This window comes from Phalacrocorax aristotelis, chromosome 10 (assembly GCF_949628215.1).
Source record: "Phalacrocorax aristotelis chromosome 10, bGulAri2.1, whole genome shotgun sequence".
Taxonomy (NCBI): Eukaryota; Metazoa; Chordata; class Aves; order Suliformes; family Phalacrocoracidae; genus Phalacrocorax; species Phalacrocorax aristotelis.
Genome location: NC_134285.1, coordinates 8,727,108 through 8,746,433, shown reverse-complemented (window position 1 = coordinate 8,746,433; position 19,326 = coordinate 8,727,108). Strand labels below are relative to the sequence as shown.

Sequence of the window (19,326 nt, the reverse complement as noted above, 5' to 3'; positions counted from 1 at the left end):
AACGTGTTATTTTAAAGCATCTCAAATTTAAGCATATTGAAATCTAAAATCTAAAAAGAAATTATAGTGGAGGCAAACACCTCTCCTTTATCTGTCCCAAGAGGTTGAATATTTCTGCCTGAAGAGAAAAATCTAGAAAACTCCACCGTAAGGAGAAGCCACACAGATCCCTGCACACACAGCGGAACCAAAAGAAACTTGAGGGAAAGGAGAACTGAATTAGGGGCAGTCAGGGGATTGGAAAAGAGTTCAAGCTGCAACGCAGCAAACTGGAGAAAAGCTTTTGGAACTTACAAGAAAAAGAAGCTGTTCCTGATGTCACTGCCCATTTTAGCAGTCTGTCATGAATTCTTCTTTCCCACAAAAAACTGTTACTAAGGATGTAAGCTGCAAATCATCATGTACTAATCCTTTTACGAAGCCGTTTTTGTTGTTGTTCTGCAGACCTATTGTTCTTTTACAACTATATTAATAGACTAAAAATAACAAGGTTAGTTCTGCCAGACTTAAATCACAATTTTGTTTCTTAAGAATGATTATTTTATACCGTGCTGATTAAGATCACAGAAATCCTTTTCTGACCACAGAGGTACAAGGTACCAAATTCATCCTGCATGTAACTGCAGAGGTAAATGGAGTTACATAAGGAATTAATTTGACCTGTCTCCTCCATTTCCTTGGAAAAATTCTTTGTTTTAATGCTTGCCAAGTTTTAACTTTGACTCTCCCTTGCTTAACATCATCTTGTACTTAGAGACAGTTTTTCTTTCTTTAAGACTGTAAAGAGAAATATAGCAGGAGAAAGACAATTAAGGTGAAGATCTGCTTTTTAAATTGAAAGTACACTTCTTAGGGTAAGAAAATACCAAAACCTTTTTGTTTTTGTATAGAAGTGTATGGGATTATTCTTACATCCATGAGGATATGAAAGGAATAAAATATTATGTATAGCCAAGAGAGGGAAAGGATTTAAGTGATATTTTTCTGACTCTGACCCCATGTGTTTCTAACTGCAGCAGCTAGAATAAATAGGGACCTTTCTTGGTTAGAGACAGTAGAATTTAAAATACTACAAATCCCCTTTTAACAAAGAATAACCTCCCCTTTGCACCTGGATTCGACAGGGGCTATGTATTCAAAAATAACCTACATGAGAAGCTGAAGGCATACTCTCACCAGTATATAACTGCAATTTCATGATATAGTACATCTAGATTTTGGTTGGCAACATGGCATAAAATTATTTTACAAATTCAACCCACCAGTACAAAGTTACTTGAAAAAACAAAATCCTCACAAAACAAGGAGTGGAGAGTGGTTTTACTCCTGATGATTTTACATTAGAGTTGATATAATTTGTTCCTGTTGCCGGTATAAAGTCAGGATAAAGCTTAGTCTAAACACTGTAACGCATAGCTGGCTAGTCTTGACAGGGATGCAATTACATGCTCATATTTGATCCTGATCAATTTACTACCATTAGATGATCTAGTATTGGGCAGATCAGACATTAACAAGCGTGTAAGTCTGACTAGAGTTTGAGAAGGGCTGAGCATGAGCGATCAGAAAGTGAAATTGATGGAGAGTCTGTGGTTCAGAATTAAGGTTAGAATTATGCAGGGATACTGACCCCATTGAGAAAATAACTATCCAGCAGCCTGCCTTCCTTCTTTCCACACCATTTGTGTGTCACAGTCTACCAATGCTGCAATTGTGCCAATGCAACTGTTTGTGGGACCAGAGTGTAAACTTAATGGAATAATTCTGGTTAAAAATTATTTCAGATCTAGCTTTTAAAATCTGGATTGACTGATCTGATTTACAACATGGCTTCGCAAACGGTTGCATGAACAGCTGAGAGGGCACTAAAAGTCACAATCATTAGTTGCCAGTTCCTGCTCTGTCTAAATTTATGGTTCCATATTTATTAAACCCAGATTTGTGTGCTGACTAGCCAGCAGCGAGATTTGATCCAGCTCACGTGGAGATATGCAATTGCATTTCAGATGGTCACTGGTGAATCAACAAGAGCACCTGGTCTAACCCCTCTAAAACTGCATGTCATGAGTGAGTCCAGCTTGTCACTTGGCTGCCATATGTACTGCGGAATGCCAGCTCTGTTACACTGCGGAGTTGTTCAAGAATGCTTCTCTGGGTGGGGAGGAGGCAGGAACTGTAGGGGCCTCCCCTGTTATCTGCACTACTACAATAAATCCCTCTACTGCTGTGATATGCATGCAGCTAGAGCAGTGCTCGTGTATGGTTTGCAGCCCAGCTACAATGCCCAGTGCAGGATGAATTAGGAATTTCAAATTTCCAGGCCTTGGTGAGACTGGAGGGTGGTATGTGATAATACGTTTAACCATCCCAAGCTGGAGTTAGCCAGCAGAGGTGAATTCACAGACTGTGGCTACCTCTCAAGGTGGGAACAGAGTCTGGCCCTACTCAACACACTCTCCTTCAGAGAATTACTTTACATCAAGCTCTTTCATTTTCCTGAGATAGAAAAACCCTCTCAAGCTTCATGCAAAATTCCACTCGCGATCTGTTTCAGCCCATGTCCTTTGAATCTAAGTCCTTTTTCTGTTACTTTAGGCACTGCTTTCATGCTAGAAAGCATCCTGTTTGTGTCTAGTACTATGCATAATTAATACAGGTAGAACAAGTTCTAATGCAAAGTATATTTCAGATCATAAGCATTACAGGGTTGGTGGACCTCCACAATTTTTAATGCATTTGGTTTCCTCAGTGGAACATTCTGGTGTGCTTTACTCAATGACTCCCTGGCAGCCCTATCAGTGTTTCACGATAGGAATAAGCACTGACTTCTAAAACCAGTAATATTTGATCCTAGTAGATTAAGCTAATTTAGAAGTCTCTAAAAAACCCAACAACCTCAAAACATGTCAAAAATTGGAATTTGAAATAAGCTGCAAATAAAATTCAGGATTAGATTTAAAAATTCATCTGGAGAAAAACCATGCAAAATTCTGAAAAGAGAGGCAACCTTAACTTTGGATTTTTTGACTATTTTAAGGGAACAGGCTTCCTATCCATTCATAAAAGATGTTTGACTTGCTAAGCTTCAGCTTTGATGTTCCCCAAAGCAATATGAAATACTTGCATGTAAAATATTTTTGGACTAAATGAAAGGTGCAAGCACTTTTGAAGTCATTAAGAGAACCACCAGACAGGATTTTCTATTCACGTATTTTTCCAGCTGAGACAAATATGATATGTGTGACAGCATAAACATTTTAAGAAATAAAACATGGCTAAAACCCATCTGCTAGACAGAGGAAGTCAGAGAGTTTGCCTTAGGTGTTTAAGAATACCAGATTATTCAAGTACTGATAAATTAAAAAAAAATAGGAAAAAAAAGACATGATGATGGACTAAGATCCTCCTGCCTGGAAACTATTAGGCAATGCTTCTCAAAAAATAAAAATTGTTTAATGGTCTAGATTTGAAACAGAAGTATTCTCTAATACAATCACTGAGTCTCAATGACCATGATTCTGACTATAAACAAGATATTATCTTAGGAAATGTAATGCTTGCACCATTTTTCTAAAAATGTGAGCATCTAAGTAAGCAAGTAGTAAAAACAACCAAGTAATTCTAGTTTACAAAATGTGGCACAACATCTATATTCTTTAAGATGTTTCTTTATTCTTTGAGATGAATCTATACTCTTTAAAAATGCATTCTTAAGACTGTACAGATGTTTGTGTGGTTAAGATCAACTGTTCTCCTTAAGGGTAACTATAAATCCTTTCCTACCAAATCTAACAGAAGTCACAATAAGCCAGACTTGCAAATTAGCAATGTCTTGACTGAACGCATGAAATGGGAATACCTGCATGCAGGATGGCTACCTCCTTAAATAAGATTTTAAAGATTCTTTCTTCCTTCCAACAGTAAGGTGCATTATTATTGCATCTCCCTGTGTCTGATACTGACGTCTAGTCTGGTGGCACAATAGCAGTTACTTTATTCCTTTCTGCATTGCAAAAATTCAGAATTGTATTTCTTGGCTTTGAAGAGAGTGTTACTATCTGCTTTCCAATTATTAGCCATGTAATGAACATCATCATAGCTCATGCTTTTGATTAGAAATCAAAGTTTATGAAATCTATCATCATAAAATGGAATTTTATGTCACTGAAACATTTAGAGTACTGAAAGAGGAAACTTACCAAAGTAAGATTAAGCTGATATCTACAACGAAACTGAAGATGAATAATGAATCACAGAATGGTAGGGGTTGGAAGGGACCTGTGGAGATCATCTTGTCCAACCCCCCTGCTTGAGCAGGCACACCTAGAGCAGGGGGCACAGGAACGCATCCAGGCGGGTTTTGAATGTCTCCAGGGAAGGGACTCCACAGCCTCTCTGGGCAGCCTGTTCCACTGCTCTGGCACCCTCAAAGGAAAGGAGTTTTTCCTCATATTCAGGTGGAACTTCTTGTGTTCCAGTTTGTGCCCATTGCCCCTTGTCCTGTTGTTTGGGACCACTGAAAAGATTCTGGCTCTATCCTCTTGACACCTAGCCTGTAGATATTTATAAGCATTGTTAAGATCCTCCCTCAGTCTTCTCCAGGCTGAACAAACCCAGGTCTCTCAGCCTTTCCTCATAAGAGAGATGTTCCAGTGCCATGATCATCTTTGTAGCTCTCTGCTGGAGTCTCTCCAATTCATCTGAAGATGTTTTTTCAGAATTTCCATTGATCAATAAAGAGCAATCCAGAAAAAAGGGAATCCACTCTTGCTGAGGAAAGGATGTGATAACGAAGAAGGCTTTTCTACTCTTGAATTCGAGTATTAAAAAAAAAAAGCGTGGGGGGGAGATGTAAAGAGTAATTCTCATTTTCATTCTCTATTGCTTGGAATCTGGTTCAAATTGAAATCCATAGAAATTGCTTAATATTTAATGAGCCTTTTAGAGCACAAAATATGATGTAAGGGATTCAGTTGTCTTCACTGACTCTCTCTGTAGGGACAAATGACATAACAGATGCGCTCCTCACCCCCTTAAAAGGAAAATTGACATGCTAAATTACTACTTAGTGGAAACTGAATTGAAACAGATATTAAACTATCCAAAAAGAAAAGAAAAGTTTATTACCTGAAAATTCAACAAATAACCATATTTATCATTAAGGAATCAACGTTGCTAACAGCGGGTTTTGGAGAAAGCCCAATTTTCCCCTAAAAATAATTTCAGCAGACCAGCTATTAGACTATTATTTACACAAATGACAGACTATGAACTTCTTCCAATACAGAAGGTTAGACTTGGGGATATAAAATTGGCAAAACACACTTGTGGTAAAAATAGAGCTATGACTACAGAAGGAACTACAAGAAAGAAAAAAAAAAGATAAAGCAATCTGTAGAAAACTGTTGACTGAAATCCTTATGAATTTTATTTTTCTCTCCATATCAATATCTATTTCAAAACAGAAGAATGATCAAAGCTCCAGAAAACAAAGTAGATGCAGGAGAATTATTCACATGAGTAGGAAATACTTTATTGGAGTGTATCCTAAAATTTTCTGAGATTGTTACCTGTCTTGCTACCTGACTTCTTTGGTGGTAAGGAACTACACAGTAATTAATGAGAGTGGCACCGTTACCATTGAAATATCAAAAGCTATAGAGTAGTTCTGCTATCGTAGAACTACTACACCTACAATGTACAACTATGATGGTAATTCTTCAGTTGATTTTGTACATTTTCAAAAAAACTGTTCCTGACCTGGTTAGGTTTATAGCCAGACATGAGACTTAATTTATACACAGGAAAATTAGATGAGGTAAAAGGTTTGATCCTAAAAGTTTCTGTCACACATCTCACCTGAAGATTAAACAGTTTTATCCAGTAAGCACCCTGTGTGCAGAACTAACGGTTTTATGCCTAGAGCAGTTGTTGAATCAGGCCCATGCAAAAGAAAGTCTATTTATAACATACACAATAGATATGAAAATTTCAAGTTCTAAGGAATATCTGCCATAATTTCAGAGACAGTCTTGAAGAAAACACTCTAATTTCAATACCCTTTTGTACTATGCATCATTCATAAGTCATCCTACTAAAATGAGACTTGAAAGAACAGATTTTCCTTGAGAGGCTATTGAATGACATATTTCAAAGTTACAACAGAGTAAGCTACATATCCAATAATGCAAAATACTGGAAATGTAACTGTTCGGTCAACTTACTAATGAAGTTATAATAAAGAACATTTTGCCTATCTCACAAGTTTCGAATTGTCTGATTTCACTGTGACATTTATATAGAATATCCAAACTGGTCACCTATAACTAGGACAGACTTTTTGTCATATCTTGCTTGCATCATGAAATTGTTTTTATCTTTGCTATTAATTTTGAGAATTTTAAAACCTAGTATTGCTTCCTTGAAGTCAACAGGAATTTTGCACTGAACTGGTGGAAGGAAGACTGTTCTCTATGGCTCACTCTTCTCTGCTATTAGAAGTAGTGATTGGGCTATCTTTTATTTGGCAATATAATTTTCCTTACAGCAAAAGTATATTAAGTTATATTGGAATATAGGAAGGAAGGAAAAAATGTTACTGACAAAGAAAAACGAAAGCAAACAATCTGTGATGAATTACAAAATTAGAATTTTTCTCATGAACCAGATTCCCCTCTAATGTAAATTAACAGTTTGCATGTTGTGCAAAAATATTCAAAGCCCACTGTCAGTTCATCTGTATTCAGACTTATTTTCAAACCATCCTGTAATTGCACTATATACACACACATTTAAAATAAAATCTCTTACCAAGGTAATGCTTCTGTTTTATGTAATCATATCCTTTTTATACACTAATGTGCTAAACTTATAACAATGTTTAATTTAAAATATGAAACACAGAGGAGCATTTTAAAGGTTTGTGATGTTTATGATTTCTCAATGAGGTAAAACACTTTATCCCCAAAGCAGCCGTCAGAGTCAAACCTCAGCTCTCAGCAAAATGGGCCGTAATAACCACCTATTAGCAGCGGTGTCAAGAGGTGAGCACTCCCGACACGGCTTCCTAGACAGTGCTCTGTCCCATGCCAGTCTACAGGAGGAAAATGAAAAACCTGATATTTTCCTGTTGGCTGACCCTTTCCTCCCACAGCTTCCTATCTGAATAAAATTTTGACACCAAAGGTTTTAAAAAAATAAAGAGGGGTGGTGCCCGAGAAAGAAAGAAAGAAAGAAAGGAAGGAAGGAAGGAAAGGAAAGGAAGGAAGGAAAGGAAAGGAAGGAAGGAAAGGAAAGGAAGGAAGGAAAGGAAAGGAAGGAAGGAAAGGAAAGGAAGGAAGGAAAGGAAAGGAAGGAAGGAAAGGAAAGGAAGGAAGGAAAGGAAAGGAAGGAAGGAAAGGAAAGGAAGGAAGGAAAGGAAAGGAAGGAAGGAAAGGAAAGGAAGGAAGGAAAGAAGGAAAGGAAGAAGGAAGGAAAGAAGGAAAGAAAGAAGGAAAGAAAGAAGGAAAGAAAGAAGGAAAGAAAGAAGGAAAGAAAGAAGGAAAGAAAGGAAGAAAGGAAGGAAGAAAGGAAGAAAGGAAGAAAGGAAGAAAGGAAGAAAGAAAGAAAGTGCTCTGTGCCAGCACACTTCTGCTTACCTTTACAGACTTTGGAGGCTGCTGATACCCCGACTCCTCTGGTACTCACTGACGATCTTTACTGAGGACTTAAGAAATCCCACAGACACCGTGGCTGCTAAGGCAGTAAGTAGGCAAATCCCTTCTGTATCCAACACAGACGATACACACCAGCGCAAAACCCTTGGACAGTTCCGTTTATACACAAGGCTCTCCGCGAGCCCTGTGGCACGGATGCACCCAGCACCCCTCCAGCGCCCGGCCGGACCCGAGAACAAAGAGCAAGCAAGAATCAGCAGAAAACACGCAGAAACGTCATACGCCTCAGGCTTCTGTTTGGAGACTTCAACCCACCTCGTCCCCCTTCACGATGCGGCTTCAGGCCAGCTCAGCCCTCGCTTTCCCGTCACCTCCGCTCTTTTCCCTCCCTTTAGACCCCTCCAAACGAGTCAGCGGCTCTGCGGACATTCTCCGGCCACCGCAGACCCCAGGAGACAACTCAACCGACATGAGACCCAACAGCTCCCCTCAGCCCCTCCCGCCATCGCCCTCAGGAGCACTCCGGCCAGCGCCCCGCGTGCCCGGCTCCTCCCGCGCCCCGACCACCGCCCTCGCCCCCTTCCCGCCGCGGACACCCCTGCCTGCCCTAGCGGCCCCTGGCAACCCACGAGGAAGTCGTTTTGGGAACATTAAGCGCTGCCAGGCCGCGCCGTGCGAAACCTGCCGGGGAGGGAACACTGAAAAGGAAAGGCGGAGAGGCGGCAAGGAGGCTCCCCGCTCCGGGCCGCTCCGCCGCAAGGAACAGCCAGGGAGCTGCCGCCCCCTGAGGGGAGGAGGCAGCACGACGGCTGCCGGTGACCCTGTGGCGGCGGGGGTGGCGGCGCGGGGCCGGGCTGGGCCGGGCCGGCCTGCCTTCTCCCCTCCGCCCCTCCGCCGGTCACATGAGAGGGGCGGGCGGCTGGGCCGAGGCGGCGGCTGCTGCCGGGGCTGAGGCAGGGCTGAGCGGGGTGGGACGGGGCAGAGCAGGGGAGCGCGGCGGCAGAGCGCGGCAGCGGGAGAGAAGAAGAAGAAGCGGCCGCGAGGTGCCGAGCGCTGCGGAGAGAGCGCCGAGCGTGTGGAGCGAGCCCTGGGCCTCGCTTCGCCGCAGCCGTTGCGGAGCGCCCTGCCTGCGGTCCCAACATGGACGAAGAGGGCGGCGGAGGCGGCGGCGGTGAGTGGCGGGGCTTGTGCGGGGGGGGGGGCGCGGCCCCTCACCTGGCCGGCGTGGGCGTGGGGAAGGCGCGCGCCGCCGCGGCTCCCCGCTCCCGGAGGAGGGGACGGACCGCGGCTCGCCCGCCTCTGAGACCGTGACATTTGCTGCTGCTGCTGCGGCCCCTCCGCGCCGCACCCTTTCCCTCCGGGCGGAGTTGCCCGCCGGTGCTGCGCCCCCGTCCTGCCCGGCGTCCCCCTCCCCGGGCGCTGAGGGGCTGGCCCGAGCAGAGCGGCCGTAGCAGCGAGTGCAGAGCAGCGCCCGGGAGCGGGGGAGTGTGGCGGCGGGGGCTGGCCCTTTCGCCGGTGGCCACAATAGGGGCTCTGTGCCCCGCGGCCGGGAAGGGTCGGGTGGGGGGGCGAGGCGGGCTTGCGGCGGGGCTCGGGCACGGAGGGGGCGGCGGGCGGGGCGGCGGGTCCCCGTGCCCCCGCTGCGGTGACAGCCCTGCGGGGAGCTGCCGGTCTGCTGGGGAGAGGACGAGAGAAGTCCGTGTCTTGCAGCGTATGAGCAGTGAAAAGAATTATTAAGCTTCACGAGGGCTCTGTGTGTGTCGTCTTAATGGAGGCTCGGTGATAATCACGGGGCGGTTCATCCAGTTTAAACAAGGTGAACTGTTTCTAAAGGCAGCGGCGTGAATGTCGCCAAATACTACTTTTAGAAAATCTGGACTCGCATCTTGCGGGAAGGTCTTATTTTCATTTTTGTTGCCTTTCGGAGACTGGCTCGCGCACCGTCCCAGTTTAAGGCACTGCAGACTTGCAACACGCTTTCCCTCCTTTAATTTATAATGTGTTTTGTGAGTGTGTGTGTAAAGCTGCTGCCTGAAATAACCAGTTCTTGTGTATCATCAGCGATAATGGTGGCTGCGGTGGCTGAGGAGTAGCTGATCCTGCCTTGAGGCAGAGGGATTGACTGCATGGGCTGCCCTAGGTTCTCTGGGACTGTCTGTGTCGGTGGTGGTGGTACAGAATGAAGTGATGAGGGTATCTCTTAAATAAAATGCTAAACAGGCTGCGTTTGACTGCATGGGCTTATTTTTAAATCGGTAAAGTAAGGGCTAAACCTTGTATGATTAATAGTTGCACAGTGCTTGCTAATTCTAAATATAATTACCCAGAACTAGGAAATCAAGTGGGTGTGGTGTTTGTTTTGACAACTTGGAAAAAAAAAAAAAAGCTATGATGAATCAGAAAAGTAATTCAAGCAGTGGTCTGGAAATGTGGCCGTTTCTCAGCATGCAGTTCTCCTGCTCATTTTGTCAGTGATACACCTAACTTTTAAAAAAGAAAATCTGAAAAAGGAAGACAAAAGACAAAACAAGCCAGTCCTGGAAAGTTATTAGTCAACAGTTGAACACTGTAATTGAAAAGAGCAGAAAGCTTATTCAACTCAAAATATGTTATTTTCACAGTATTATGGACTTGCACTTGTAGTTAAGGGAAACAAACATGCTTGTTATTGGCACTAACCCCCTGTAATGTAGTACTTAATCACATGCAAGATGTAAACTAGAAAGTGGATGTATTGCTGAATCTGTCTTTCATAAGGTGTTAAGCATTTCCAAGTTGGATTTTCATGGGAGGAAGAATACTCAGGACCTCAAGAGGAGACAGTCTGTATTTAGCTAAAGGCTGGTTCTGTAGGTGAAATCAGATGTTCACCTAGTATGCAAGTGAATCTGTTATTTATAACTTCATATCACATTAACAAACATGTTGCTTTCTGGGATCAAATTACAGTATAGTTTATGCTCCTCCTTACTTGGCTCTGTTGTAAAACAGTTGTAGGCAAATGAGCCTGGAAATTTTTTTTTCTTTGCAATCAGTGTATTTGATGTTTTACCCTGGCTTCTTGTGAGTATTGCACTTTTTTTCTTGAACAGAGATCCAGTCTGGCTTTTTCTTATGGACCACTGTCAGTTTGGAACGCCAGGATTAGTTAGGTCATTTCCAGCTAATGAATACGTATTTTGAATTGAAAGTAGATTTTTTTTTTTTTTAAACAATAGAAAGCACGCAGAAAGTATGGACCTGGCAGCCAATTTTAAAATCCTTTGGTGCCACTGAGTAGTGAGACTCGTGGGGTACCAAGGGAGTCTGACCAGGGCAGTCCGGTGTTTTGAACCTCTGTAGGGCATTTGCAATCCTCACAAAAATTTACATTATTGAGTTGGGAAACTCACAGAGATAAGTACATCGCTGTGCACAGCTACTTTAGGAAGTATGCAAAATTATTTGAGCGCTGCACAGAATCACCCTAATTAGAGACTTGAACTAGATAAGCATTTGAATATCTAGGACATTAAACTGTGATTCAGAAGGTAAACTGCAGTTCCCAGTTCAGTTCTGCCTGCTGCCCTCCTCTTCAGTTTGATTTGCATCCTATGCTTCAGTTCCCTTATTTGTCAAATTGGGTCAGTTGTTTTACCACCTCTACTGAAAACTGTGAATGAAAACAGAGCTAAGTAAAGTTAGGGTTTTTTATTTTAGAAGCACTTGATGGAAGAGAAATGTTTATTAAGAGAATTGATCTTAGTACTGCTTTCTCTTTTGTATGTGGAGCCCTAAATAGGGGCATGCATTTATATTATACAATCCACTTACGCACAAGCCTCCCATTGATTTCAGCAGAGGCTCTGTGCATGGATTATTGATGCGATATGATCTGAGACAGTTGGTATTTGTCTCAACCTTCTTTTGTGTTCTGATTAAAATATCTCTCTGGTTCAGTTAATCCAGGAAATTTCTCCTCCTTCCTCTCCTTGCTTGGTTTAAAACCTCATCTTTGTGATTTGACTGAGGCTTTTCTTTCGTGCTTACTGTTACATGGTGGTGGTACCAGTGAACTAAGATCCTCAAACTGAATAGTGCTGGTGGCAGCAGGTGGTAGGATTGCATACCACTAAACAGTAAGCCATCTTCTGCATAACTTTGAAACACACAAACAGTCAGTGTGGGTCACTTTGCACTGGAGGCGCAGAATAGTACTTCTCTTTGTTTTTCTGAATTTGAGTCTAGTCATGCAGCGGCTTCTTAGTCCCCCAAATTCAACTCTGTGCCATTCCTCTTGGAAAAGACTGCTGGATGAAGTGCTTATCAGCTTCTGTATGTATGTTCTAAGCTATCTTTATGAAAGGATCTAAACACACATGCCAAAAGGTTAAAATCCTGCTTCTTCTTGATAAATAGACCAAATTACAGCACTGATTATGGCAGCGAGGTTTCCTTCCTGTTCCTCAAACTCTGTGCTTTATTTCTGAACTTTGAAGCTTTTTTGGAGGGTGAGAGAGTAATTCAGTTGCCAAGCTCTGTTAGTTGTTGGCTGTACTTGCCATCAATGGTGCCAGGTAGCACGTTGATTCTGTTATGTAGACAGCCGTTCATGAGGAACTAGACTGAGAGACCAGATCGTCTCTCAGAGAACTCAGAAGAATGGATTTGCTGCCAAACCAGATTTAGCAAGATGACTTCTGTTCTTCTGCAGGGCAAAGCAGTTATCCATTTATAGGTAAAAGCTGTTAAATGTAACAAAACCCACGGATTTTTCTTAGAAATTTTTTTTTTAATGGATTAAATATATATATCACTTTTAGACATGAGCAGCCTGATCTCTTCTGTTCTTTTCACCTTGTAGTATCTTTCAAAGGTAGACATTAAAGCTAGAGTGTCCATGTGGCCTCCTTATGGTTATAGACTTTTGCTCTGCATTTAAGACTAAATCTGCATGTTTTGTTTCTAATAAAAGAAACTCATAAAATAAGAAATGTATTTTAACACAGAAGAATGTTAAGTATGTTTCACTCTGTTCTCATCAAAGTGGCTAACTTGTACAGGTAGTTTTAAGAAGTTGTCCCAAAACTTCTTCAGAGCAGGGCTTGTGGTTTTTAAATAACACTCTAGGGAAATGCCAAGAATATAAAAATGCACCTGAGTGTTAGAATAACCACCTGGATTGAGTCTAGGGAGAGAAAAACAGCAGATACAGTGGTAGCAGTCATTTATGTCATTTAGGTTTTTGTGTTCTATCAGCCAGCAGAGCTTCATGCTAAGTCTCTTTTTGTTGAGTAAATATTTCTTCATTCTAAACTAATCTCACATTTGTGCAGAATACCTGTCAGCTCAGTAATGTCTTAATTTTTAGCTCCAAATGTACTTAATCTGTTATTACTCTAATAAAAAAATGCTGTAGTTTTTAATGGCATTAAACTTTAAAGGGCATTAAAATTTAAAACTAATTTTAAAATATTAGTTTTCTGGTGGTATCAGAAACTAGGCTTGTTAATTGCAGTAATGCTTCTAAGTTTTTTCTTAGCCTAATGTTCAATATTTTTAGCTGTGACTTGGAAGAAAACATGAAATTTTTGCTGATAAAATTTCCAGAGGATGCCGGTTGCCAAACTTGATATATTGTTATATAATAGTAGTTGGCGTCTCCTGCTCAGCAATATAAGCGTGCCATGGATTTAGTGGAACAGTATGCCTATAACATAGCATCTCTGTGTGTTATTACATCTAGGAAAGAAAGCTTTAGGGTTTACTTACAGGAACAGAGAGCAGTACTTTGCAGAGCAGTGTCTGGGAATCGTAGCAATAGCCATGTGAAAGTGGGCTATTCCCCATGTGCTACTGTTGCAGAATGGATATTGCAATCTTCTAATATCAATGGAGTTATAAGAGCTTTTACCAGTTGAGGGGCTGCACGCCTTGAGGCAGTACACTGTTTTCCAAGACACATTCTGCAGTTCACATTGAACTCCTCAATTCTACCATATTTATTGCCTCCCCTTCTTTCTTTATAGGATATTGAACACTTCTTCAAGGGAAAATGAATGAAATAAGGCGTGGCTTTCCTCCGGTTTCTTCTGCTTGCCATCTTTTTGTCCTATAAGTTTCTCTTTTTCCTAGTACAACAGAAGGGTTTTAAAAGCTTTATACCGCTTTGCTTATACTGTAGCTCCATCTTATCTGTCCTATCTTTTGCTCTCTTCCTTTCCCTCCCAATGCAAACATGCTTTAGTCTGTTTCTTTTTACACTCCATCTTTGGTCCCATTTACTTTTTGAACTACCACCCCATCTCTTTTTCATGTTTAAAGTGATTGAATGGGCTGTTTGCAGTCACTGTCTGAAGAGTATTTCCTCCAGGTTCATCCTAGGTCCTTTCCACACTTATCCTGACCCCTTGTACTCAGTACAGTCCCTTCTTCCTCTTTGTCCTGCCAGCTGCCTCTAGTACTGTTTACTATACTTTTCTTTTTGAAATCTTGTTCTTTTTTTGGCTTGACTGTTCTCTCCTTGTTCTCCTCCTGTCTTGTTAATAATTTTTTTCATCTGGAAGATGATCTTTCTACTTGCAACTTGTTGTGAAGATTTGCAGGACCCTGTGCTTGATTTAATGCTCCCTTTCTCTTTACATCTTGTTTCTGGATAATCAAATTTGCAAATAAAAATTGAACTATTGTATTTAAACTGATTACTCGCAGCATATACTGTTTGCTCTGGATCCAGTACCATTGGTCCCAGCTAAAATGTTGGCTTATTTGACATCTTAAGATTGCGTAGTTGTCATCTTAAGCTTAATGAGTCTAAAACAAAGCTCTTAGTGTTGTTTCCACCCACTGCCTTTTTTTGATGTCTGTGGATGCACTCTGTCATCCCGAGTGGTTATTGACAAGTAAATAGGTAGATGTTATAATTTATTCTTTTTTAAAACATAGTCTGTAGAAAAGTTCTAATAAAAATGGCAGTAAAAGGGCAGTGCAAAAGTACTGGAACACTTTTGCAATCTCAAAGTTATGAAATAAGTTACGGTCTCCTATGCAATATTGATGATTTTCCTGTTTGAATGCACAAATAGATTTAATCTGGTTATGGGATCACATGTGACGTTTTCTGTAGACTTCTGCATGGGACTGGCCAGCATGTAGGATAGTGTTTTGTGATGATGGGATGAATCTATATGAATTTTTTCTTCCCTTTTAAAGTGATAATCTGCTTCACCTTGTCTCCCTGTAGTTCAAGAGCACTTAAGCACATATGGAGGAGGATTGCACTTAATTTAGTGAAGAGTTTGGACACATTGACCATGTGCTTCATTTGCAGAGGATTAAAATAAGTAGCTGGTTTATTAGAAAAACCTGTCAACTTATAGAACTGTAAGGCAGGAATCCTGTGGAAGTGAAGAACGTGTGATATTTTAAGATTTACAGAAGCAAGGGAAAAATTGTGTGAATTTCCATAACATTGGCATTTCTGATTTATTCACCGTGTGTTCTTTTAAAGCAATATATTGTATAGGGAAGGTATGTGACATAATTAAATACACTTTTACTACCTATGTCATTTGTATAATTTTAACATTAGCAAATCGTTTTTAATTGCATATGACTTCCTTCTTTTAATTCCAAAAATTTCATGGGAAAACTTAGTATTGCAAATTTTTTGGACAGCAGTGTTTCCTCTTAGTGGGATAGACACACAAAATCCACTAGAAAACCATGTGTTTTGTGGTCCTCTGAGATTTGCCTGAAGGAGGAAATGGCTTGACCTATTTGGTTGCTATGAAGTAAAAACATTCTTGGTTGGTTTTTTTCTTTTTTTCCTTTTTTTTTTTTTTTTTTGGGGGGGTGTGTGTGTTGAACATCTGTGTCACATTTATTTCATTACTTTCTGAGGTTCTTTAAACCCATTATTTTCCTTAAATAAAACTTTATATTACCAAATAAAGTGATGCATAGCTGCTTCCGTAATTTCATTGAAGTTCTGATATCTGCTTATACATAGGTATGATATAAGTGGGTAGATTTTCCACTAAAAGTTTACATGTTAAAAGGCAAACGTAAACATTATCTAGTATTTCCTAGGAAAAAAGTGTTTGACAAATTCAATAGGATCTCATGGAGTTAACAGGAAATGTTACCTGCTAGAAGCTTGTGAAAGCTAAATTGGAATCTCATCTAGGATATGGAGTACTGAAGACTTTTGATCTAATTTTTCAACAGGTCAGGCTTCTTGCGTGGTTTTACTAATTAGCCTTATTTTCAGATGTTCTGTTGATTAATTAAAAAAAATAGTTACCTTATGCCAGATATATGGAAGAACTGTGAAACTGGTAGTGTTATTTAGCAATCCAATGGAAATTGTACTGACAAGGATAGATTTTACTGCAAGACTATTAAGTAACAATTCTTCTGAATTCCATAAGAAAATTCTTCATCAAGAATTGAAGATCAGTTCATTTGTGAAAGTTGAATCTGATTTCAAGTCTGGCTTTTACTGTTGTCCAAGGGCTCAGTTGGATTTTGAGGAGGTGCGGCTGTCCTTAATATGAAACGAGAAATGGTAGTTGATTTTTAGATTAAATACCTTGAGTTTCTTAACAAAACAAAAAAGCTATGTGGAAATTATGAAATGCAAGTCTGCTGACTCTCAGGGTGTGGAAGAGGCTGAACAATAACTGTAGGAATTAATTTTAGTGGCTCTTCTACACAGCTACCGGTTCTCACACAGCTTGTAGGAATATCTACTCCTCAGTCAAATTAGATTGAAATTGAGGGCTACACTAGGTGTACTTTGGCAGAAGGAGTTGATGGGTAGGAAAAGAAATATGTCCAATCTCACTTGAGCTCACTCTCGCTCTCATACACATGCATGCACAAAAAAAGGGCTGAAAAAATTGGCGTGCAAGCAGGGGTACTGCCTCTTACTGTTTTCTCTAAGAGGAACTGTGAGATGTAATCATTTAATGAGTCACCTCTATGGTTTTATACAACCGCCTCATTAATAGTCAGTGTAGTTTGTAGCATGGAGATGTCGGGTTTCGTTTTTTGTTTGTGTTTTTTTTTTTCTTTTTTTTTACTGACTGATTCATATTGCAAAATAGCATTCAGGTTGTTTTCTTAATTCCAAGTATTCAAGAGTCTTTTTTCGCTGTTACATTTTTGCTTTCATGTACTGTAGATATCATGTTTCTTAATAAGATCCTTGTTTAGCTCATAAGCAGTGTTGTCTGTAGAGTCAAGTTCTGACATAAACAGATCCTGTTGCCTTACTACAAGAGAGGGGGAATTGTCAAAAGGGACATTTGTAATTGCACTGGATATTATTAAATAAGGAGTTATTGTCGCTTGAAGCAGTTTTTCTTATATTCAGTAGTCAGACTCCAAATACGTGTGTTTTCTTTCTTGCTCATGTACGTTTGGACTAGTGAACTTCCTGCATAGTCATCCTAATACACCGAGGAGGAATTTTCCCACCAGGCTGTGTACTCTGTCTGAGCACAACTTTGACCACTTGCAAATGCAATTTTTGAATTTGTAAAGCTGCTGCGTGTTTTTGTTTCAGTATCTCATAACTGGCCAGCTAGGGCATGTGGAAGAAAGTTTTCCCAGGAAGTTGAGGTTAAACCAAGTGGCTGTAAGAAGAGATGGTGGCTCTGTTATGGAGAAACTCTGTTCCTTGAGAAGGACCTTGCAAGTTAAATGTATTCTCTGACTGTCAAACTCTTGATGTGTACAGGACAGGGGCTTGGTCCTACATAGGACCATTCTGAGTCCTTCCTGAGAGGACCAAAGGGACATGACCTCTTTCTTGTACATATAAAGTGCTCAGCTGTTTCTGATTCCCCACACAGGAGCTGCTGTGTACAAACTGTGCAGGCTGATGATCCATTATATTAGATCTATGGACTTTATTGTGTGGGGTAGGTGAATGTGTATCTACATATTGTTTTGTGGTTCTCCCTCTTTTTTTTTGGTTCTAATTTTTTAAATTTCGTGGTTTTTCCTTTTTTTCTTTTAACTGAAATGGTTCTGCTTGTGACCCACCCAAAAGAAACTCTTAATATTTCAGGAGTAATCCTTGGTTTAGATTTTCATTTTGTAACCCCAGTATCTACTAATTGGGGAAACCTCCTTTTGTGTGTTGCATCCGTCATGTAAATGCCTAAATGGGTGGTCCATATTATGGAAGTATATATATTTTAGTCTCAAAAGTAACTATTTTAGAACTTTATTTTTACCATGCTCTTGTCAGTTCTGACATGCTGAACCACCCTTTTAGTTATTAAAACTATCATATCACATACTTGCAATGTTTTTAAGCAGTATCCGACATTCATCTGGGGCCAAGGAGAATATCTGTGCTTGTTTTCCCACCTTCTCTTATAATTTGTGCTGCTATTTCTGAATTGCAGTTTGTATAGGAACTGTTTCCTAAGTGGAAGTTTTAACTGGTAGCCAGGGTTAGTCAGAGGCAAAGTTTAGAGAAATGACTGTTGTGTTGTTTGCAGTCACCGAAGGGAGAGATTAAAAGGTTTCAGGTATGTGACTAGCTTGTTCTTCGTGTGGGTGTTGCTGATTAATTCTTTAATCTGGGAATCTCAAACTGGGTCTTAAGCCTATGTCCTATTTATTATGTGAGGTCAACCTTTCTAGGCAGCTTGTGACCTTTAAGTTTGGTGTAGATGTTTTAGCAAGGACTAATAAATGGAGCATATGCAGTTGATTATTATTTTGGCTATAGGAAGTGGATTTTTGTGCATTAAATATAGTAACATTCTTTTTTTTTTAAATATCTGAGAGGAAGCTTCCCCACCCCCAGTGATTTTTTTCTTAAAAATCAAAATACATGTAACTCTCTTCACTCTCGTTTTGTGCAATGAAGTTGGAAAGACTGCGGTGTTTAGTCTTGGTCTTGTACCAATAAATGACATAGTATCACATGAATGTTTTAAAAGATTAGGTGATATTTTATAAGACCAAACATAAAAAGAAGACTAGTTTAAATCCTTCCACTGTGAATTCACTGATATCCAAAGTAAAGAGAGTATACATTATGTTATTGCTCTTATTTTGCTGAAAACTTATTTCCTTTTGTATCTTCTACCTGTGTTGTAAGCTTGAAAAAGTAATGTGTTATAAAGGGGAAAGGTTGGGTGAAATTGGTAATCCAAATTAAATACAAATAATACTCTAAAGTTTATGGAGCCTGTGGGTGGGTGGACTTGGCAGATATATCCATTGTGGTATGTTAAACTTGAAAGACCATATGGAGACAATTATTTTCTGGCATTCTGTAGTAAAGGTTTTTGAAGAAGGATATTTTTTTTTTTTTTTTTTTTAGAAAAGGGGTGAAAAAACAGGAAGAATAACTTCAGTTTGTGTTGAGTAGTAAAATAGTTTGTTGTAGTAGCATATGGAAAAACAATTTATTCGAAGGTAAGCTCCTAAAAGAAGTTTTTCTAATGTTTTCCTATTGGCTCTCTTGTTTTCTGAAGGCAGCCAAAGATCCTGTGCAGCTGGGACTAATACAGGATCCAGCTGTAACTTTTTTTATTGTTGTTCAGATGTCCGGTGATGGTCAAATCTAAGTTATTGTGTAGAAATTCAGTAAAGGAAAAGGGTAGGGTGGGAAAAAAAGTGACTCTCTATAAAAATATTCCAGTAAAAGCAACAGGAACTAGGA

The 19,326-nt window shown here is 40.2% G+C and overlaps 1 protein-coding gene across 1 annotated transcript in view; it reads left to right on the top strand.

Moving 5' to 3' along the window:
- Positions 1-8,593: 8,593 nt before the first annotated feature.
- CYTH3 (cytohesin 3) overlaps positions 8,594-19,326 on the top strand; it is a 53,122-nt gene continuing 42,389 nt past the window's right edge. Inside the window, exon 1 of the mRNA XM_075105043.1 lies at positions 8,594-8,826. Within this exon, the coding sequence (XP_074961144.1) occupies positions 8,796-8,826 (31 nt within the window). The 5' untranslated portion in view covers positions 8,594-8,795. The remainder of the gene's footprint in view (positions 8,827-19,326) is intronic.